The sequence below is a fragment of the Falco biarmicus genome, chromosome 1 (assembly GCF_023638135.1).
Source record: "Falco biarmicus isolate bFalBia1 chromosome 1, bFalBia1.pri, whole genome shotgun sequence".
Taxonomy (NCBI): domain Eukaryota; kingdom Metazoa; phylum Chordata; class Aves; order Falconiformes; family Falconidae; genus Falco; species Falco biarmicus.
This window is the reverse complement of record NC_079288.1, coordinates 4,172,004-4,195,070: the sequence shown is the minus strand read 5'-3', so window position 1 is coordinate 4,195,070 and position 23,067 is coordinate 4,172,004. Positions and strand designations below refer to the sequence as shown.

Here is a 23,067-nt window from a genome sequence, read left to right as displayed (position 1 = left end):
TAAGAAATGATTTTCAGAAGTAAAGGGACAATAGCTTCTAAAGCAAGGCCTCCCTTTTTGCTCATTAGCAGGCAACTGCTTCAAACCATCTCCTATGCTCTGTGCTAAGGCTACCTAAACATACAATTGGTTAACTGCTGTACTTACCCCTCCCTCTACACTATTACTTGCAGTTAATTAGTGCTACTATAGTCTTCAAATATTTCTCTAAAAGACAGAAGCTAGCTTCACTCAGGCTAGGATGATTTCTGCAAGAGTAGCTGGAGAGAAGCAGAAAATCTATTTGTTCTGCAGTAACAGAAGGCTGCTATATGCAGAAGTCAGAGCTTGGGGTGACCAAGCTGTTCTAAGACCATCATCTTTAGAATGAAATCTCTCCTGGCTTAGACCTGCATTCTTGCCACTGTACATTTCTGATTATACTTACCATATCAGCCACTAAGAGAGCAATTGACAGTTCAATTTGTTGTATTAATATCACTTTATTCAACTTCAAATAAAAACCCTCTTTAAAAGCCTGCTCAGAGTATCGATTACAGCAATAGGTTGTATAGAATATAATAGGTCATTGAAGAGGTTTGCAGAGTAGTGGCTCATTCTTTGCAAGAAGCTTGTATTTCCCACTTGCATTCTTATCCTTGACAGGGACAGTAAGAACCAGAAAGAGAAGAAGTATTTACAAATATACCCAGGAAATATTACAGTTCAGAAATCATATGTACAGTTTTGAACTGTTCAAGTATGTTTCAGTTGAGCAAAGTGCTACAGGTCACAAAAAACCAGTAAAAACAGAACTATTAAGACAGAGGTGGCAGTCATTTGTTAGCCAAACAACTTGCAGGTGGTGACAGTATATGCAAGGTCTAGAAGTTGAAAGTATCTGGAGTATTGCCCTGTATTTGGAAAGTGTAACTAGCAGCAGTAGATTCTGGTACAACATTTTGGTCTTCCTCCTCCTAGAAGAAAAAGGAAAGAGTTTTGAAAGAGCAGTGGCATTTTAACCTAGTAGTCAGTGCTAGAATAGAAAACTAAGTAGAAAAAAAAAGTCATCCTGCAGCCACTTACTTCTGCTGAGAAATATTTCTCAATCAGGGTGGATGAGGCTTTGTACACTTGTTCATTTTCATGTGACTGGAGAGCTTCAATTTTGTCTAGACCTCCACACTCCTCAATCATGAGGCAAAGTTTTTCAGTCTCATGAATCTTCTCAGCAGCCTGCAAGAGACAAGCATGGAATAGCCTCAGGTTGATGCCATGCATCTTTCTACTGCACAACCATTAGCAACAGCTTGGGCAGTGATCAGGCATACCACATCCACATACCAGGAAGATATTCGAAATAGCATCCAGGATAACTAGCACAGTTTTGCTGTCTTTAGCTGAGAGGAGATTCAGCAGGGGTTCAACAACACCAGCCTGAACCAGATATATGATTTGGTCAATTGTTCCACCACTTGTGTAGTTAGTCACAGCCCACACAGCTTCCTTTTGAGATTTGAAATCCCCCTGTGAAAGCAAGAGCAGGGTATTTGAACACAGATAGCAGTAATAACAGAAGCCTCGACATAGTAAATATAGTTTGTTTACCTTCCTCAGAATACCAATGAGATAAGGCACAAGACCATGGTCTACAACTTGCTGAATCTGATCCTGACGCCCAGCAGTGATGTTGGACATGGTCCACGCTGCTTCTTTCTGAATGTTGTTTTTGTGATGAGAAAGGAGACTTGGAAAGACAGATAGTGCTCCTGAGTCGATAACAATCTGTGTCTGCTCATCAGTACCAGTGACAATATTCCCTATGGCTCTTAATGAAGGAGTCTGAAATAAACACAAAAATAGTACTTAGGAAAACTGATATAATGTAATCTGTGTTTGAACACATACAGCCATACTTGATGCCCTTTCACTGTACCCTTCCCAGTTAACAGCATGATGAGTTTTAAGCTCCTTGTTAGCATTACATATGCAGACATTAAGCATGCTAAGGCTGCACACTTTCCAAGGCTAATCTGCAAACTACTCAGACAGTTTTCCTAAGCTCTGTCATAAGTACTAATGCAGTTTTATTATACTAAAATTATAATATGTGCAAAAGCCATTTCTAAACACTGTCCTTTGAATTTAGATTTGCAACAGCAGTTTAGAGTTAAAGCTTGCTTTTAAAAGGGTGTTGACCTGTTGTGCTGGCCTGTGTGTTAAATACAATGATTATGTAAAATCCTGATAGATTACTGCTGTTGACTGTCACATGTGGGGCAATCTCCACCAGGATAGAAGCTCAAGCCTTACCTATGCAAAACCTAGAACAAGCGTCTGATTTATGTGTGGGAAGAACCAGTTACATGGACACTGCTCTAACTGCATTTTTATTCATGACTCCAACAGCAACCTGCATGTCTGATAGCTTACCATTATTGGCAGTTCACTACATCCCAGGAGTTTCACAAGTTGTGGCACCAATCCAGTTTTCACTACAACTTCTATCCTGTCATTGGAACCATCTGTTAGGTAGGAAAGTGCCCAGCATGTGTCTGCTAACACCTCAGGATCATCATGGTGCAAGAGCCGAACAAGACTTGGAAGAATCTGCTCAATAGCTTCTATGGGTGGTGCAGGATTCTTATTGCGACAGAGGTTTGAGAGGGTCCAGGTAACATTGCGTAAATACCCAGACTGCAAGAGTTGAAATAAATGGTTAGCAACTGTTTAGTTAGTTGAGCACTTTCACTCACTTACTAGTAATTGTAACTTGAATCATATTGCACACTTACAGCCAGAGAAGAGAGATCAGGAACAGCTAGTAGACTCAGCAGCGGCTCAATTGCACCAAATTTAATAACCAGATCTCTATAGGTAGAGCCATCCCCTGAGAAAATGAGATAAATAGTCAGGTGAAGACCAGAGAAGAAGGACATGTGCATACAGAATCATTATGTGTTAGAGTATGAAGTCTTCTACTGCTTAAGAAGGGCTAAAGAAAATAAGAGGACAAAAGGACTACTGACACTGTGAAGTCATATGACAAGCATGTGTTTTTCTAATCAAGCCACTGAGCTTAATTTTTCTGTTGGAAAAAGAGGTAATTCAGCATATGTTTTCTATACAGCTTTTCTTAGGAGTTCATAAGTAAGCAGGGACTTGTATGTTGCTTTGAAACCCTACCACTAGAACAGAGCTCTTCCCATAATATGGGACTTCAAATACATTATAGTCACTGGTTGCGTGACTGGGTTCTATAGTGTAATGCTGACGGAATGTCGAAGTCTGCCCGAGTCCTCCTATTGCAAGGTACAAAAAGCCCTTATAAAGGAGTTTGGAAAACACTCTAAAGGTTTAAGAAAACTCCAACCAAACAAGGCTTTTCTTGAGCCGATTTTCTTTACATGAAGATTCTCTATTCTCTGTAAGGCACAGCTGTTGGAAACCATGACAAAACAGCAAGTACAGTATTAACTATATATGAATTTTGACCAGAATATTTTTAAGAATGGGATCCAACACTGGCAGATCAAGTAATCTTGAAAGGTGCATGAGAAGCTTCATTATATAGTACTTTCACACCAGTAAGTAGCTGTTTCAAAGCAAGGAATATCAGCCATCACTTACAATTAGGGAAGCCATCTGCTCCTCCCCCCTCTACCCCCCAAGCCAACATACAGAGCAGAGCTCACTGATAGAGTCACAAAAACATCAAGTGAGGTATGTGAAAAGGCCCTATGTGGTAGCATGATTATATATATATAGCAGTATCAGAACTGAACCGTAACACAGAAGCAATCCACAGGTTGCCAGGTGTAGCATGAAACATCTCATACCAGGTCTGAAGATAAAGACCTGTCTGTAGCATACTCTACATTGCAGAACATGTCTTTACTTGAAAACCATTAAGGCAGAGCTCACCAGAAGCTCAGCGAGCTGCATGACATGTCCGTCATAACATCCTCCTATTTTAAATACGGGAAAAGGTCTGAAACAGTTGTGTAGCATATTGACATACCTGCAATATTTCCTAGTGCCCACACAGCCTGTTCACTGATGTGAGCGTGGGGGGAGGCCAGCAGCGAAATAAAGGCTGGAATAGCCCCTCCATCTACTACTGCCTTCGTTTGTTCTGACGTGCCAGAAGCAATGTTGGTAAGTGCCCAGGCAGATTCAAACTGAATAGGACTACAGTCTGCTCTGCCCAAGAAGGAGACAAACTTTGGAATCAAACCAGCCCGAATTATGTGGTCTATTGGGGGCTGCTTCTCTCTTGAGAGGAGTTTCCTAAGGAGAAATACAAACAGAAAGCATTGGTTTTGCCTGCAGAGATCTAAACAGATTGAACAATCTAAACAGATCCCTATTTACAAAGAGAAAGGTTTAACATTGCATTGCTTTCTCTGAACATTAAGGCAATGCGACATGAAGGAGAAATACAGACAAGCTGAACACTAGGCTTCCTAAACCTCTGTTAACTTTGGTTTTGGCATGTCTTCACTGTGCAAGAGGTTCTGCCGTTCAGACTCGGAAATAAAGTAGACCTGCAAGAGTCATAATTTATCTGAATTGCTAGAGGTTTCTCAGCAGAGAGAGGTTACTGACTGCCAGAAGCAGCACAGCAGCAATATACAAGCTTGCTAAAGGAGATTTTAGAATTGGAAAGAGAAATGAAACTTGGCATAGTTCTAACCCCAGACATCTTGCTGTTCACATTATTTTAAGGTAGATCACTGCACTCAAATATTGTAGTCATGTTAATACAGTTTAAAGAGATTTGTTTTGCTTTAACAAAGGATTTGTTATCACTCCTACGACTCTAAGATGGACTACTGTTTGTTTTGCCACCCTGAAACCACTAGAAAGAATTACTACTTCTAGTATAATGTTCAGGCCCTTCAGATATTCAAAATCCACATGATTTTGATAAAATTATGACTAGGTTAAATGCACCTAAGCATTGTATCTAAGGTTGACTCAGGTGTTTGTTGAAATACTGTCTGGTAAAAGCCATAGCTGCTGCCATAAGCAGCTGCTTAGGTTCATAATTGTTTTACCTTGCCCAGTTACTGGCTTGCACAGCTGAATTTATTACCTCTGAACTCCTTACCTGGCAGCTTGAGTAGCCTGTAGCTGAAGCTCCATATTATTACTATTAACTCCTTTGACTATTTCTTCAACTGACCAGTGTGCCAAAACCTGCACAATAAGAAGTTACATGTATGCTTTGTTGGGAGAGGCATGTGTCTTCATGACCAAAAGGCCTTCTATATAATACTGTGAATAGACCCCAGTTTACAACCACTTCCTTTATTAAAAGATTATATCAGTAAGTGATACTCTAAAACCTCATCAGTTACAGCTTTATCTACAGTTATCTGAACTACTGAAAGCTTTTTGTTCAAGCACTTTACACCACTGTTACACTAGGCTTAAACACAACCAGCTAAACTAAGTCTTAAAGGTGTTGTGTCTGTTACAGTCAGTAGTACAGACTTAAGCTGGTGATGTAAACGTAGTAATGCTGCGTCCCACACATGAAAGGATGCAAACTAGCGTGGCTGCATGAGCTTATATTGCAAGACATCCACATGCGCCTGTGCTGGGTACCTACTTACCTGATTGCTCCTGTTTTCCTGAAGGGGAGAAGTAGCATCATCTGGTAAAGTGCTAACATTTCTTCTTTTAAGCATCTGATCATCTTTCTTAGCTTTCCTCAGTTCTACATTGACTTCAATACGCCGCCTTCTCATTTCCTGGAGGATATACAAACACTCATTTTAAGTTCTTGGGCTTTTACAACTCATAGTTAAAAGAGATTATGGCTAAAGTAATAATTGCATCAAAATACTCACTGTAGTATCTTTTCCTTTGTTCTTGAATCTGTTCAATCGAGCTGCTGCTGTATTGGCATTCTCATTTACAGACATCTTGCTTGTTAGATTTTTGAGAGGAAACGGAGAAAACCAAGCCTGAAAATAGAGCAAATGAACAGAGTTTACTCCACAAAAGTTAAATTTAAAAACTGAGATCAGTACTCGAGAATGGGAAACACTTGTCTATATTAGATACAGTAACAGCCTCTGACTCGATCAAAGATGCTAATAAGGTAACAACTGTGTCTTTAAACACCTGGATGTTACAGCAGGCTCTAGCATTAACACAAAAGCATTAGACACATATACATTGTTTTAAAACACTTCCAGCCGCATCATCTGCGTCGTCGTTTTAAGGAGCAAGACTGATCTTTCCGCCCATACTGCACACACTTAAGTAGTTTTTTCGCTGTGTCACATACCGATATTGCACAGGCACCCCGTCCAGCCACAGCCCGACCCCTTTTGATGGAAGGGCAAGATCACTCACTGGCGAAGCCCCCCCCGCCCCGGGAGGGATTGCTGTGCCGGCACAACCAGCAGCATGTGGAGGCAGCTACACTGGTAACGAGACAGGCTCCTGCACCTTGGTCGGCTCCAGGGTGACCCACCGCGTAAAGACCGGCTTCATTTCGGCCACGGTGCAGCGAAACACCCAGCCCACTCCAGAACACGCCAGCCCCACCAGCCCTACTCCAGGCAGCAGCCTGTGACCGCGGAGACCCGAAAGGCTCCAGAGGGACCCCCCCATAGGGACTGCCGCCGACAAAGCCCCGTCCCTTCTGACAGGCCAGCGCACGGCCCGCACCCCCGCTGTCCCGCACCCGGCCCCTCCCTGCCGCAGGCCCCCAGCCCCTCCCGCAGCCGGGCACCTCCACCGCGGGCTCCGCACGCCAGCCGCCGCACCGCTCCTCCGAGCACGCTGCCACTACCCCCGGCCGCTCCAGGCGGGATTTAAATTTCCCGCGCCCTCGCCCTGCCATTGGCCAGTTCGAGCCATAGCAACCTTCTGATTGGCCGGTTTGAAATGCTTCTTCGTCTCGCGATGAAGGACAACCAATCACCACGGCGCTCCCGCAAGAGCAGGCCAGACGTCACGCATTCCACCGCCCGTCCCCGCCCCAACACTACAACTCCCGGCATGCAACGCGCGGCGGCCGTGGCGGGCAGGCCGCGGCGCTCGCCGGCGCATGGCATGCCGGGATTTGTAGTTGTACCGGGGCCAGCTCCGCCGGGGCCGCCCGGGGAGCGCGGTGGGGCGGCCGGGGGTGTTGCACCCGTGCGTGAGGTGGCAACAGGGAGGTTTCCAGGCTCTGAGCGGCTTGCGGCAGTGCCGTTTCCTCACAGGCAGTCTAAATTCTACCTCAGTAACCGTCAGGTCACCGCAGGCTTTTCCTGAGACTCCCTGTGCTGTCTCCTAGGCACTTGGGGCACAGGAATTTAAAGAAAACGGGATACGAGATTGCAATCAAAAGCAGTTCAACAGCAATCAAGTCAGATCAAAACTAAATCATACAGAATAACAAAAAAAAATAATGCCTACCCTTGTGACATGCCCAGAAAATGGGCAGATCTGGGATTGTTTTGGATGGGTTTGGCCTATTTATGAGGGACGGAATACAAAAGAATGCCATTCCACAGGAGATGCAATTCAAACCATAAAATCTAGGGGGAAAACGTGACTCTGCCAGCAGCACTGGCATTTCAACACCTAAAACGTACAATTCAGGGTAGAGAAGCTTCGTCAGAGATGCACACAGATGTATCTCTGTGTTAAACCCATTACATTAAAACATTTATACTGATCTGTAGAGGCACACAGTGGTTGACAAAGGTGGATACAGAGGAGGAGGAATTACCGGTGACATTTTACATAGCTGTTTTGGGGCCTTACAGATCCGAGCTTTGTAAAAAAATAAAAATCACAGAAACATACAAGAGAACAGGGAAGTCAAGAGAAGAGAAAGCACATCAGTCACAAATGGAGATACTGTAAAGGACTAGTTTGACAGAAAAAAAAAAGGCAGCTCAAAAGTAGAAATCGAGGTAAAACACCTGGTGTGTGGAAAGATCAGAGGGCTAGTGTGAAGCAAGTCCGCCGGGCCATAAATTGCTGGAGTGGGTGGTCTGGAGCAGAATAACCTGGACGAAGGGGAGTGTGCAGGGGTTCCAGGGCAAGGAGAGGGCTGTCAGTGGCTTGGGAACTCGAGGTGGCTGTGTACGAGGTGTTGCAGGCCGGTAAGGGGTGAACATGTCTTGGGCAGTGAAGGAGCCCTCGCAGCTTGAAGGGCAGTTATCAATACAGGAAAGCGACAGAGGTGGTGGGAGGCTGGACGGCGGTGGGCGCACGGGTAATGCGGACAGCGGAGGGCGGCAGCAGGAAGAAAGGGCCGCCAGGGGAGGAAGACCAGCGAGGGGAGGAAGCTGAACGTGGAGCCGGCGGGACAGGGGGCAGCTCACGGCAGAGCAGCGCGGGAGCACGCAGCCCCCGCCGGGAGGGGAAGCGTTGGGAGGCGAGAGTCGCCGGGACATGGCGGCTGTGGCCCGCGGCGGGTCCCCTGCGGGCGCACGTGCGGAAGGGGCAGCCAACGGCCGCCGCGCGGGAGGGGCTGAGGGCAGCCGGGGCTCGCCGGGCAGCGAAGGGCGGGGCCTCGCGGCGTGGGATGGACAGCGCCATGCACCAATGGTCCGCAGGGAGGGCGGGACCAGGGTGGTGGTGATCGGGAGGGGAGGGGCAAGGAGCGAGCGGACGGGGCCTCCTGCTCATGAGAGAGAACGTGCGAACCCCCTTAGGGGCGGGGCCAGCGCCGGCCGGGCGGGGCTCTTACTGCACGGCGCTCGCAGCTTTTGCTGGGTGACCCAGTGGCCTAATGGATAAGGCATCAGCCTCCGGAGCTGGGGATTGTGGGTTCGAGTCCCATCTGGGTCGTACCACAGACGTTTTTGTGGCCCCGCGGTGGCTACCCGGTTCTTCCTGCAGCGCCGCGTGTTGTAATCGCCCACCCGGGACACCCCAACACTTTTAGCCGGGGCCGGCCCGAAGCAGAGCCAGCAGCGCGCTCTGCTGCAGCGGGCACAGGCACGGCCCCAAATTTCCTTCCCTGCGCCCTCCCGCGGTCGCCGGGCTGCCTGCCGGCACCGCCGGGCCGGGTGCCGCCGCCGCCTCCCGCCTTCCCGGGCACCCCGCGGCAGCGGAGCGCCTCCGCCAGGGGCCCCTCGGTGGCGGAAGGACGAGGCGTGAGGTTGCCGGCGCCTTGTCCGTCACAGGCTGGTGGCCGAGCGAGCCGCCCGGTGAGTGCCCGGCGGCCGGGAGCTCAAGTGAGCCGGGCGAGGGCGGCAGACGGGCGGGTCCCCGCTGGGGCCGGTGTCACGTCTGGGGGCCGCCCGTGGGTCCCCCGGAGGCCCGGGGGTAAGCGCGGAAGGGAACGCGAGCCGCGGCTGCGCTCTCCTGAGGCGGCACGAGGCCGCCGGCGCCGGTTCCCTCAGGGCTGGGGTACCTCAGCGCAGCCCCAGTTCCCTCAGGGCTGGGGTACATGGGCGCTGCCCCTCAGCGCGGCCCCGGTTCCCTCAGGGCGCGGGGTACCTCAGCGCGGCCTCAGGTCCTTCAGGGCAGGGGTACGTACCCCTCAGCGCGGCCCCGGTTCCCTCAGGGCAGGGGTACCTCAGCGCGGCCCCGGTTCCCTCAGGGCGGGGGGTACCTCAGCGCGGCCTCAGGTCCTTCAGGGCAGGGGTACCTCAGCGCGGCCTCAGGTCCCTCAGGGCAGGGGTACACGGGCGCTGCCCCTCAGCGCCGCTGCCTGCAGGGTGGGAGCACCCCAAACACTGCTCGGGCCCTGTAACCAAGATCCTGTCCAAAGATCTGGAGAAACTTGCAAATATAGACACAGTCGTATGTGAATATAGGTTGAATTATGGTACTAGCTAATTTAAACAAAACTCCCTGGCACACGGCAGGTCTGCGGGACACTCAAGTGTACATACCTCCCTCCTTCCCTCTCTCCATACCTCCCTTCCTCCCTCCTTCCCTCTCTCCCTCCCTCCTTCCCCCATCCTTCTCTCCCTCCATCCCTCCATCTTTCCCCCCATCGCTCTCTCCATCCCCCCTGCCCCCCCCAGCACAGCCTTCCCCACTCCCCACGCTGGCTTGCTGCAGGTACACCTGCTGGTTGAGCGGGAGATGAGCTACAGGAGGAACATATGAGCTCTCCCTCATCTTTTGTTTAAATTCCTATTTCCATAATAGCTATCTTGGGATACTTTTGGAATGAAAATGTTTCAATAACAGAGGAAAATAAGGATTAATAAATGCTGCAGTAGAAACGTAACACTGAGTAACAGGCGTGTTAAAAAGTTTGTTTGTTTTGCATGCTGTTTGGCTAATACTCTGTATCTTCACCCATAGCTGCCCGAGATAAAGCTCTGAACATTTAAGAATTCTATTAAACTGCTTAATTAAGGCAGTACAAAACAAACTAGGCAATTTCTGGGCCACACAACACAGGCATTACTGATGGGTAGATTTTCTGTCAGGGACTGGGTTTCAGGAGCTGGGGTAGAGTGCTTTTATGGGGTTTTCAAGTTGTTTGTCGCAGATTAAAGGCATGAATGAGTTTGCTAATTTTTCACCACACCCAGTAGCAGCTAGTAAGATAAACTGTCACAAGAGCAATCCTGTCTAGCAATAAGGTCACCCATTTCAACTGGAAATGTAGAAATAAGCCTACTTATTTCAGTAATCCAAATCAGGGTTGGCTTGGTGTGTGAAAATTTGTAGAGATCATGCTAGCAAATAGAGTTTTAAAACTAAATCTATATTTGGGGTCAGCAGAGCTTTTCCTTGGACTGAACAGTAACTACTGTATTTTTTTCAGTCTGAAAAGGATCACTGAAACTGGTTCCTTAAACTATAAAAGGAGATTACCAGCTGTGTAACTGGAGGTAGCCAGAAATACCCCAGTATGGTTCGTTGTAATGCACGTCCCTTACAGACACTGAAGTGCAGGTGTGCTGCCTGTTCCAGTATCTCAGTTGCACTTTATAACGTAGTTCTCCATATCCAGTAAATCCGTTATTTGTTCTGGATGATTTTCTCTACAAAATGTCATAGGAAGCAAGACCCTCCCCCAGAATAAAAACCTGTTGCTAAAAACATAGATGTTATTCACAGAAACGCAGGTGACTGACTGCAGGCGGCATGGGCTGGTGTGTGTATGGGAAGGGGGGGTGTCCGTATGCATTCCTCCTAGGAGGGGTAGTGAGGCTGGTGGGGAAGGCAGCAGCTTGGTCTTGCTCCAGTGGGTTGTCCAGTGAGTGATTCCCGTTTCCCCTAAGGCTGCCTCTCATTAGCATGAATCGGGGGAAGGGCATAAAAGACTCCAGTTCATTTTGAGTCTGGAAAAACTTTACTGCAAAATGACAACCAAAGTGTTCTGGCTTCTCTGCTTTGTCATTAGATCATCTTCCAGCTCAGTGGCCGGTAAGTCTGTTAACATTCAAAGCGGGGCTGGGGCTTATTTGCCTTTGGTATCAGGGGAGGCTAAACACATTGCTACACATTCTTGCCCGAGCAGCCCTCTTCAGCTGTAGCGTTTTCAGCAAGCGGTAGCAGTAATCAAGGAAGGGCTCAAGAAAGAAACATTTCAACATGTTTGCGGGATGGGAATGTAAATTGGGCTACTGGATTTGTCAGCATTTGAAAGAATTAAGAGCACCTGCCAAAAGCAGGCAGCTAGCTGGTGCCGTGAGTCCTCCGAGCCATCATTTAGCAGTTGAAGTTTGACTTGCTTCTGCATCTGAGACTTTTGTATTATTATTTGTGTGTGACCTTTCCCTTTTAGTCTCCTTCCCCTCACCTGTAAACTCCAGATTCCTAATTTATTTCGGCATGCCCTGTGCTGTCATGTGCCTGCAGCAAGCTGTCCTGAACAGTTTTGGTTGGCTTATTTTTTAGTACCTCATTGAACAGAACAGAAATAAGATATACTTCTATTCCATTGGGAAGGAGCTGATCATGTTGCGGTTGTATTAAGAGCTAGACAGGAATATGTTGGTGTAGGAGAATGAGCCTTAAGGTCCTGAACAGATCGAGTAGAGAAAAATGAACTATTTCTTGTTACAATCCATGACTGAGAAGGCATGATAAAGTGGTAGGAAAGTGTACTTATAAAACCAAGTCCCAAACACCTGTTCGGAGTTGAGAGCTTCCTATTGAACCATCTCCAAAACACCCTTGCCTATTGATTTCTTGAGCTTGGACTTCTTCCACCCTGTTCTTCATGGACATTCTTTTGACTTTACGTGTGGCCAGCCCAAGTATCAGGGAATCTTTCCCATGACAGCAGCTGGTGAGAGAAAAGGGGGAGAAGTGGCAAGGTCAGCAGTTGAGTCAGTTACAGAAGATAAACCAGGACATTGTTGATCTATGTATGTCGAATATCTCTTTTCACATAAGGAGTTAGGATCAGCCTCCTACATGATGCTAACCACAGACAGCGAACACCCAGGCAGCGGCTGTGTGTGGGTGAACTGTTTTTAAACTGTGCTGGCTAACTAAAGGCATGCAGTGAAGGACTAAAGTGCAAGGAAAGTGAAGCGCAAGAGGAAATCTCTTTCTTCCCAGGCTAAACAGAAGGTCGTTTTGCTTTGTGAGGTCAAAGTGATTGAGGCGAAGGTATAAATGAAGGCCTAGGTGACTGTCCGGCTTGTGTGAACAGTGGCATTAAGCCTTTCCATTTTTCATTAGATTCCCAGACATTTCCTCCCCTTCTCAACCCTTGTCCTCTCAACTTAAGAAAAGCCTCAAAATAACTGTTCCTCAGCAGCAATAGCCTAGCTACCATGGTACTGCTACTATACAGCTCTCGTGCAAAAATCAGAGATCCAGAACTGTGGATAAAGATCTTTTCAGTAGCGTTCAAAGCCCAAAGCCACTGAAGGGTCCAGATGACATTGTCAATAAGGCATCCCATGGATGGGAAAACCAAATAGTTCTGTTGTCATGGTCTTTTAAACAAGCATCCCAAATGGCAATGTGAACCTTGTTTCCTCAGATGCTCCCTGGAGACTCAGGCTTTTGAGAAAAGGGTTTGTTTATAAATCATGTTTTTAATTTGCAACAATAATAAAGTAAAAATGCAAATCTCCTGTGTTTTGCTCACACAGCTGCCTTCTCTGCACTGGGCCTTCCATGCCTGAGTACAGAAGAATGAGGAGCTCTACCGTATTTCATCAGCTGAACTATTTATCAGTTATGTCTTATTGTTGATGGCCTCACTTACAGACCAGAACCTCGAATCTGCCAGGCACTGCCCATTCAGAAGCACACAGAATAAAAAAATTACAGTGCTAATTCACTCTCTCCTTTTCTTGTGCACGTAGGATCCCTGCCCTATATCGAGAAACCCAGTCAGATTCGTGGCAAACATGCTTACAGTTCAGCAGATGCTGCATCTGGCCAAGTCAAACCGCCAGCCTGGGGCACCGGCCGCGCCAGAGGGAATCGCACAGAACACTGGCTTCTGCCTCCCACCGACCTGCGGCGGCCACAGCTCCCGGAGATTCTCTCCCTCTCTTCAGACAAAAAGAAACGCACCAAGCCTTCTCTAGAAAACAGCACGGGGTTGAGGAAACACCCCTTGCAGTATGGAGGGGCCCTGCCTCTGGAGAACCCGACCGAGGGGCCTTCTCCTGCCTCCTTTGATTTCAACCACACCAACAGAAAGCACACGGACAGGCGGCTGGCCAAGGCTGCCAACAGCGTGTCGGCCCACCTCCACCAGGCAGCATCCCCCTACCAAAAGATGACATCCTTAGTGGAGGCTCGTCCTTTTCCAGACTCTGGCGCAGTGGAGTCAGATGATCCAAACACACTGGATCACTTCAACCGACCGGGCAAGATAATCCCCTATAAACACACTGATCCCTTCAAAAAGATCACCAAACCCTCCTGGGTCACCAACCGCCAGTCATCCAACTTGCCGTACTACTCCACCGCGCTGAAGAAAGGTAAGGGGGCAGCCGCTCTGGCAAATGATATGGTGAGCTTTCCAAAGGTGGGGTGGCACAATTTGGATGAGAGATCCCAAAGGGGTCAGCTGCCGCCCCTCACTCTGTGTGCCTCTTCTAGATGGTGATAAGGAGAAGGCGTGTCTGACCGAGTGCAGGAAAGAGCGAGACGAAGCGGAGGCCTTCTGTGCCAGTGAATTTGGTAAGTTGTGTCCTTGGCGCACCCCACAGACAAAGCATCGCCGTTCTTTGTTCATCCGCTACCAGCGTTTCACTTCTGCTTTTAAGATACTGCTCACCAGGTATGTTAAATAATTACTAAGGACACTAAAAGGACCTATCACAGCTCTTTATAAATGTACGGCAACAAACGGTACCAAGCCCTACGTTACCCTTTCCCTGCCTTGGGCTAGTATTGCTCTTTTTTCCGTTTCCTCTGCTTTCCACTGCTTGGAGGACGAGAGAATTCTTGCTACTGGTCAACAGAACTGAAAAGACCAACTGTTTTAGATACTCTAACATTAAACATTGTAGCTGTGTACTTACCTCATTATTTATAGCGAGTTTGTGATTTTGGGGGCTGACATTTCAAATGAAAATAAAATGGTGAACCAAGCAAAAATAAAACTGTGATCCCCTCCATACAAAGAATTCTCCTTGAAGTTCCTTAGGATTAAATGTCTTTAGTCCTTGCGTCCAAGTTGATGTGGCTAAAGATGGTAGAAGATAGCCTGGCAGTTTTGTATTGTTTAAGAACAAGCATTTTCTGACTGAATTCTTGCCTTGCGCTTAAGAAGTTGTGAAGTAGATACCAACTTTTTCTCACAGTATTTTAAGAGATAAGCAAAATACATGCCTAGTGGTAACAGATGTTTCCATTTGTAGAATATAAACACGTTACAAGACATCTGTTTTCTCTAAATGGCAAAGTCAGGAAGTGCTTTCTACAGATGCTATATTCTTTTATTTTTTAACCACTCTCATGCATTCCTGTCAAACATAGGCCTTATAGCAACTCAACCTTTGTATATTTTAGCCTTTAACAAGTAGTGGTCTCATTCATCTCTTAAATTGAAAAAGGCAGGTAGGAAAAAGACAGTCTGAGCAACAGACCAGCCGAGGTTCCACTGCAGCTATCGGGGAGTGCTTTTCGTTTCTTTGCAGATTACAGAATAAATGACTAAATCAAAATTCTCACTCCACATGGCAGGTGTACATAAGTCCTCTTTGCCTTACCTGCCCCACATATCCGTTGTTTTCTGGCTCCCGTAGTCAGCTCAGCGCTTGCCAAAACCAGAAACTGGGTGGAGAGCACGAAGTGGCTGCGTGTAAAGCAAGGCCCACTCGGTGCCCTTGCCTCTTGGCATGACAAGGGTCTTTTCTTTCAAAAGCCAAAGCGTTTCATTAGCAGGTTAGCTCTGTACTTTATTGTCAAGTTTGAAATTGGAAAATTTTACTTTAAGTAAATATGCCCACTTTTTTACGTATCAGGATGGAAAACTACTAAAAACATCACTTTTGAAACATTTTATAAACTTCACTAAGAAACATCTCAGACCTGTAAAACACAAGGTTAGTAACTCAGCAAAGACTAAGGTGATGACCTCAACAAATCTGATTATTTGAAGCAACTCCTGCGTTCAAGACTGCCTGCTACTGAGCCAATGAATTTCTGCTGATGCTTACTTTACAGTATTTTAAATAAGAGCCTTCACATATACCTTGAGTTGCCACCAAGGTATGTAATCTGATGCTTGGGTTTCCCCCCCACCCCCTCTTTTAAATCAGCAGTGAACGGAATTGTTTATAACATGGAAAGACTGGGGCATGGAGTCCACTTGATTACGCTTTTGGTAAACAGCGATGGATTATACAAGATGAGTCGCCTGTATATTACTCCTGATGCCTTCTTCTTTCGAGTTCACATTCTAGTTGTGGATACTTTAAACTGCAGTAAACCGTGTCCAGACTTTAAACTTGGTAAGTAATTCCAGCTAAATCCATTCCATTATTCCTTTTGGGTGCAGTGCAATTTTAGTCTGCCCTAGTTTAATAGGCTTATCCAGGAATGTTGTGAAAAAATAAAAATAAACCCATGTATTTACTCTTAAGCTGGAGGGCTTTTCCCTCCTAGTTTCTCTAAACTTTTAGAAGAGAATTGTGTGAAGAGGTCAAGTAGCAATATAGTCCTTAACTTTTTCTGGTTACAAAACAGTTGCAAGAGTTCTCAGGACTGCTAAAATATTAAGCAGGAGCTTAAGCTGATGCCTTTGTAAGTAGTCCAGTTTTCCTTCTGAACGCCACTTTATCAGATCCCAGTGTTTCCCTCAGAAACCTCCTCCTTGCAATGCTAGGCAGTAAACCATTATTTCAGTGCAAGCACACCCCACAAGTCCCACTGAAGCTCAGGGTGCTGCTGCACCGAGCTACACGTTCAGGATGCGTTCCTGCAGGGTACAACTTCACCGCTCCTCATAAAGCTGCTGCCCTCCCAGCAAGTACAGCGAGTAATTTTGTGCTTTCTTCACAGCATGGAAGTCTCGTTTGTTTTGCAGGCAGTAGATACATCGTGATGGGTCGAATCTACCACAAGAGACGACAGATCCCTGCAAACCTGCTGCAGTCTCTGCGCGGGCGCCTGAGGCCAGGGGATGGTTTGCTTAGAAGCAGCAGCAGCTACGTGAAGAGATTCAACAGGAAGAGGAATCGCAAAGTGCAGGCGGCTCACGCTAACTGCAGATAAGGCGCCAGCAACCTCCCTCCAGGACACAGGCAGCAGCAGAATTCCCCTACCACAAGAAACCCGGCCACGGTTTAGCAGCAGCGGGAGGCAGTTCTCCTCAAGTCTGCAACTGGGTGAGAGGTAGGACACTCGCTTTTGAGCTTTAGCAAACACTACCCAGATGTCCCGACTAGGTACCTCTATATTGCAAAGTTAAGCACAGAAGGCAGTGCAGGGAGTGTGAACTGGTCACGAATTTGCTCCAGCTGTTTCCAGAGCCACAGGTTATTATTGCCTCCCCTGCTGTAATGCACCCCTAATAACCTGTAGGAATTGTAAAGTAAAATTCTGGAGGTGTTTTTCTAGGTGCAGAAGTAACCGCACTTTCAAACCCTGAATAGACGTTAACGATACCGGCGTGATACCTATAGAAGATCTCCACTGTGTTTTCACACAGTTCTGCCTAACGCATGACATGCTTTTGATCAAAAAAAAACCCCAAAAACCCAGCAAAATTAAGGATCACGTGTATTGTTTCGGTATCCTCAAACATGTCCATACTACTTTTAAAAATTACATTGTGCTTCAATCAGAGCTGGATTTTCACACGAAGCAAACAAAATAGCGATGTAATTATTTGAGTATATGAATGCGCAAACTGAAAGCAAATCAGTAACTGCACAACGCAAATGCCCAATTAGGCTTACAAATAACAGCGCGAGTTCATGCCAAGGAATGCAAAACAAGCCTGCAACTGCACGCACGTTGTGTGTGCCTGGTTACACTGTCAGTGCCTTAAAATTTCAGTCCTAGCACCGCGTACCCGGTGTCATTTTCCCATGAGAAATATCAGGAAGTTTGTATTTGCACATCAGTAAAGTTACTTTTTGAATCAAAGACACCATCTTTTAATACCTTTAATGTGGTGGGATGTAAGAACCTAAAACTGCTGCAAAGGCGATCTTAAATGTTTGCTGTTCCAAGAGTCAGTATTCACAAATCGTAAATCTTTAAAAGAAACTGATAAAAATGTTCATGGGGTTCTGAGTTCACAGTCTCCTGGGTCCTGGAAGATCCAAAAACCTTATGTAATGATAATAAACAAAGGCATATCCTTGTCTGACACGTCTGCTGGGGATTTAAAGATAGATATTTAGATTAAAAAATGGGAAAATGCAGTCTAGCTTCAAAAAAAATACACACACTGATGTACGTGACGTGACCTGGAACAGGAAGCAGCGGCTTAGGTGAGCATTTTCGGGTCTGAAGCAAAGGTAGTTCTAACACAATTCTACCTGTTGTAAACATCTGCAGCTTGATTTAGCATTATTGAAAAGCTACAGAGTAGTGGATGGGCATAAGTCACAATGTGTGAAGTATTTCTTGATACGGAATAGGGGCCAACTACCAAAAGCAAACATCGTATTTTGGGGTCCAAAGAGCTGTTACTATAAGACAGAAATTTACTTGTACCTTGTGTCTATCTAAAATATATACTCACTCACTTTTGTAACGTGAAAGATTTTGCATGGAGCGGAGCATATAGAAATGGAATTTTGCTGAGAGACTTTGAGGGGGCTTTGGATTTGGCAGAACCATGGCTCCTGGCAGTGAATCAAAGCGCTGGAGTGGACTGGGAGGGACAGGAGAAGGAAGGAGAGAGGGTTCCACGCGCATCTCAAGTTTCTTTGTCTCCGTTTTCAACTGAACTCCATGGACTAGCCAGCAAGTCCTACAGTCACCCACTGGCCCAGAGGAGCAATTAAGCCCCCTTCCCCACCCCCAAGACATTATCATCACCTAAACCTGGCCAAGCGTGGGTACAGAAATAACATCCACAGCCGGATCCCGTTTTGATTGTCTCTGGGAAGAGGTAAACAGTAGCACAGCAGCGCTAATGACAGCCAAAGCCTGAGTAAAATGCCAATCACACACCCATCATCTGCACCGCGCTCTCAGGTAACAGCTACTGCCGCAGAAGCCAGCCTGAACGGCAGTTTATTCTGCGTTCTCCTTTTGTGTGACGAACCCCCTTACCTTTCCCTTCTTGCTTGGAAGCTCACTCCTTAAAATACCATCACAACAGGTGAGCAGCAAGCCACTGGATTTCACAGCCCAGCTGAAACACAGCTGGAGCACGAGGGGAACGCCTGTTCTTACCAGCCTTACTCCACGCTAACATACCGAATAAAAAAACATATTCCCTAGATCAAGTGGATGTCCAGTGTCTCGCACTCGCTATTACAAACCCCCACAGCATTAACCACACTGAAAAGCAGCGGCGCTTCAACAATAGCTGCCACGGTAATTTTGATACCCCCACAGTAATAACTGTTTTCCCCAGCAGGGTAAGCATGAAAATTCTGCAGCCAATATATAGAAATCCAGACGTACGGGAACACTGTTGTCTTCCTGCCTTTCCAGGGCTTTACTCTCAAGTTTTTGGGTAAGCCCAATTTTTTATTCGACTTTAAGTCTCCATTGTAACTGTTGCACAAACTAAAATCTAGACCAAGGAAAATGGCTTCTATTTTGATGAGACAAAAAGAAAATCAAGCTGGAATAGCTCACATTATCAAAATCTGTGTTACAATGTATGACCACTTTGAAACAAACGTTGCAATAATTTATAAAAATACCAACAGGAGGATGACTGAACAGAGATCACAAAGCTTACGACCTTACCAGGACTTTAAGGAAGGTGAATATTAATTATGAGTGATGTATTTTCAGTAACACCACTTAACTATAGAAGATCACCACTAATGAATTGAGAAAAGTACCTCAGCCTACTCAACAGCAATTGAAAATGCTAAGAAAGGCTCTTGGCACAATGAAATCGTACGTATGAATTAATTCTCTCATCAGCCTGATTGACTGGCAGTTTATGTATCATCTGGCAAAGCCCAGACCTACATAGGATAATGTTATCAAATGTTTCATTAGAAACACCACCAAATCCTTGTCAAACACATTACTTTATTTGTCCAGGATGATGTGTCCTATAAGGTACAAAAAAGTACTCTTCAGTTTGCCACAATTTGTTAAAAACATAGCAATCTATTGCCTACAGGTAGGAAAATTTTAAATCATATCATATATATTTATATATGAATAAATAGTACAGAAATACTGTGAAGTTTGGATGAGATGCAGGATATGTTAAAACGCTGTTAAAAGTTGAGATTTTTTTTCCCTCGTTGCATTAAAAACACAATGCATACAATATGCAGCATTTTTTTTAAACGTCAAAAGACAACAAAACCTAAATGCAACTACTCTTCTTTAACTTTGAGAAGCATAAAAGGATTATGGTTTTCACATTGAACAATTATTTTTTAATTTCCACATATAGGTTAAATGACAACATCGGTACGTACAAAAAACCCACGGGTTTTTATTAGAGAAAATTACCCCAGCAGAACTTGTACACCTGAGCCTGTAAGTGTAAGAAAGTGTGGTCAGTAGCAACATCTTTGTAAGAAAAATACCAGAAGAGGTTCTTGCATAGCAAGGTGTGAGGTTAAACCCGAAAGGAGCTCGTTCATAAACCAGGGACATCCCAGAGCACTGCAGAACAGAAGGTAACTGAGTTAGTGCAAAAGCTAGTCAAATGCTCCAAGAGCCGCACACGAACCAGGGCGGATTTAACTACGGCCAGGTCAAAGGAGCGCGTCATCTACATACGCAACGCCACAGTGACAGTGGAAAGAAAAAGCAATGGCATCTGCCACCTGCAGCCCCTTGGCGACTTCCACTTGTCCCTCACAGTAGCACCGCTCGCACAGGAACAACGGAGCGGCCCAGGACGCCTCTCCACGGTACCATTACAGTCGGTGCTCCACATTCCCAGAGTACTTGGCAAAATATCACTTAACTCAGCGGTGGGCAGTGACATTTCACAAAATACTTCCTACCACCTGATCTGTTATAGTCATTTTGGCACCGCTGCAGAAATCTCATGAAGGGCCAACAGCTGCTCAGGAATGAAACGTAGTAAACGCCACCTTCGGAGCAAAATAAAGTCTGATCTGCCTGGCCGCTTCCCTCCCCTACTACCTGTAGTATCTGTACTCCTGAACAGATCCCCCAAGTGTTACAAACATATCAGCGCACACTCAAAAGACACCTACATCTGTGGGGAGAACAATTATCTCCATTTATTTTGTTTCATATACATCCATATTTTGAATTTTAATACAAAAGAAAAAAATTAGAATCTGACAAATGTTTACAAACAAGATACCTTCAAATAGATTTTACTCATTTCAGTCTGGTGCAGAGTAAATGACAAATTGTACTGTTATATTCAAGGCAACAGAGTCTGTAGTCCATGACTGCTTAGCCCAACTTTTATGCAAGCTTAATTGGTTTTATCTACCATGAATGATAAACTCATTGTTGATTCCCAGTTCTCTGTGTGTGCACATGTGTACATAGCAGCTCCTTTCATAGAAAGAAAAGACATCTAGAGGTCTTCTTGTACTTTTACCTACAGGAATCATGTTAAGATACAGAATGGATTACATGTAACCGGGGCTGGATTTTATAAGAAAAAATAATTAGCTGACAAATGAGGGCAGCAATAAAAAAGCGTCTTTTTTGCAACAATAAATAAATACAGTCAAAGTTTTCTGTGTGGACTTTAAACCAGCTTCTTCACTGAAGAACAGACGTGGCATTTCCATGGAGTTAAACGTGACCCCATTTACTGTATCTTTTTTCTTGCTCTCTTTCTCTCTTTCCTTCAACAAAACAAAGTTTTCCTGCTTCTGCCACAATAGTACAACAATTTGATCTTGACAAGAAAGTGGTGCTGCTGATTTTTATTTCTTTGTCCTTTGGACAAAATAAGCCAAGAATATAATTTGACTGTTGTGACCAATAAAAACGCAGTTTACATCAAGTCTTGTCAGGATAACCTGACTAAAAACATCTGGCTTCTTAATTAAAAATTTTCAGACAACCAGATTCTTGCTCGTGTGTTAGGTTAACACGCTGAACTCTAAGAAGCTGTAGACTGCAGTTTGTTGTTATGGGACCTGCAGAATACAGAAGAAAGCGAAGAATTAAGCACCCTTCATTTTGGAGAACACAGTTGCTGCAAGGTGTTGCCAAGGGTAAATCACAAGGAGGGAATTACCACCATGTCGCTTCCTTTTTTTTTTTTTTTTTTCCCCTTCAGAAAAAGGAATACTTAAAAAATCCTGGCTTTCATGCACATTTTCTCCTGAACAAATATTTCAGTACTCGTAAAAATGCAGTGTGTCACTGATATATTCCAAAATGCCTGCAATCAGTTTTACTCTTGTATTTACATAATAGTAGTCCATCAAAAGGAAAGCAGAAAGACATTTTTAATTGTGAATATTTATAATAAGGTATACTTTGCTTAAATTTATTCAAGAAGTCTTTGGGTTAACTTAATAGAAAAAACTGAACAGGCATGTTAAAAATCACATTTTTGCTAATCAGAGTTCAGCAAAACTCTTTGACATTCACAGTTTTATTAGTGACTGAAAATAAAACAATAAAATACATGGTTTCCGAGATGAATTTTTCATTTTTCTCAATACAGTATTCGAGGAATGGGACAATTTTTTCTGTTAATACGGTTAAGTTTACCAGTACGACTGTGCTGGTAGCAAAAAAAAAACAACCCAACAACATTTACTTTTTAGACAAATGGCCTGGATTTTTAGGGCAGTTTAATGTCATCGCATTGTACAATAAAAGAAAGTGACCCCAACATCCAGTTCTGATTCCAGTTAAAAAGTTCAGACTAAAGATATCACAATCTGCAAGAAAAGAAAGAACATGGATGGTATAAATGAAAAACAGTAACAAATAAGATGCAGCAATGAAATTAAGTGTACAAGCACAGTGAATGCTGGATAACCAGCTAAAGCAAGATGACAGAAACATGAGCTGAAAACTACCTGACAAAAATCATGAATATGGTATTAAACTGGAAAGAAAAATGCTGGACTAATCCATCGGCTCTCATCCCTTCCTATCAGTCCCACTCCTGTTGCATACGGAAATCAGACAGCTTCCCCAACAATGGATGTAAAGCGAAGCTTTCCATTTAGTTAATTACACAGGGGTGTAATCCCGCATTATTATCCTGGGCAAGCAGTCAGTTACAGTTGTGACTGTTACAGTCGGATGGACAGAGTTAACTACTACACACAGACAATTTCTGAGTAATGCTGGAAGGCGCCCAACATTTGTAACTCCGTTACAGCTGGCTCATGTTGGCATACAGCAGCCATGCAGGAGAAATCCGCATACTCCCTCCGTGTTTTGAGTAAGCTGGCTTTAGCAACAGCTGTACTAAATACATTTATAATTTGACTGGTGCCGTACAACTCCCATGTACGTGCCACTAGAACGAACAGGCAAGCAACAGAAGAGTTTGTAGTAGAGCTGCACGTTCTTTTTCAGGAATGTCTGTGTTAGGGAAATACTCTACACTGATCC

At 45.1% G+C, this 23,067-nt stretch overlaps 3 protein-coding genes and 1 non-coding gene across 19 annotated transcripts in view; 2 read left to right on the top strand and 2 right to left on the bottom strand.

Moving 5' to 3' along the window:
- Positions 1-462: 462 nt before the first annotated feature.
- On the bottom strand, positions 463-6,830 carry KPNA2 (karyopherin subunit alpha 2). Its single transcript, XM_056326819.1, has 11 exons — positions 6,731-6,830; positions 5,838-5,954; positions 5,601-5,738; positions 5,093-5,181; positions 4,001-4,269; positions 2,775-2,869; positions 2,413-2,676; positions 1,588-1,821; positions 1,324-1,506; positions 1,066-1,215; positions 463-956 (listed from the first exon to the last, which is right to left on the bottom strand). Exons 2-11 carry the CDS (start codon positions 5,910-5,912, stop codon positions 864-866), a joined length of 1,590 nt encoding a protein of 529 aa, XP_056182794.1. The 5' UTR covers positions 5,913-5,954; positions 6,731-6,830; the 3' UTR covers positions 463-863.
- A 1,884-nt stretch (positions 6,831-8,714) lies between these two features.
- On the top strand, positions 8,715-8,787 carry TRNAR-CCG (transfer RNA arginine (anticodon CCG)). The gene has a single exon. It is a non-coding gene; the product is annotated as a tRNA-Arg (tRNA).
- Positions 8,788-8,992: 205 nt separating this feature from the next.
- Positions 8,993-21,217, top strand: C1H17orf58 (chromosome 1 C17orf58 homolog). 2 transcript variants are annotated; one of them, XM_056326821.1, is made up of 5 exons: positions 8,993-9,149; positions 13,236-13,862; positions 13,984-14,064; positions 15,651-15,842; positions 16,418-21,217. In XM_056326821.1, the coding sequence occupies exons 2-5, from the start codon at positions 13,658-13,660 to the stop codon at positions 16,603-16,605; spliced, it is 666 nt and encodes a 221-aa protein (XP_056182796.1). In that variant the 5' UTR covers positions 8,993-9,149; positions 13,236-13,657; the 3' UTR covers positions 16,606-21,217. The 2 variants fall into 2 exon arrangements, with proteins under 2 accessions (XP_056182796.1, XP_056182795.1); XM_056326820.1 differs by lacking the exon at positions 8,993-9,149 and adding an exon at positions 11,233-11,334.
- The window catches only part of BPTF (bromodomain PHD finger transcription factor), a 56,668-nt gene continuing 54,319 nt past the window's right edge, over positions 20,719-23,067 (bottom strand). For 13 of the 15 annotated variants that reach the window (XM_056326808.1, XM_056326812.1, XM_056326802.1 and 10 more), the window contains one exon: positions 20,719-21,626. In XM_056326808.1, the coding sequence (XP_056182783.1) occupies positions 21,590-21,626 (37 nt within the window). In that variant the 3' untranslated portion in view covers positions 20,719-21,589. Of the gene's footprint in view, positions 22,383-23,067 lie in introns of all 15 variants that reach the window. The other 2 variants (XM_056326804.1, XM_056326811.1) reach the window with 1 other exon arrangement.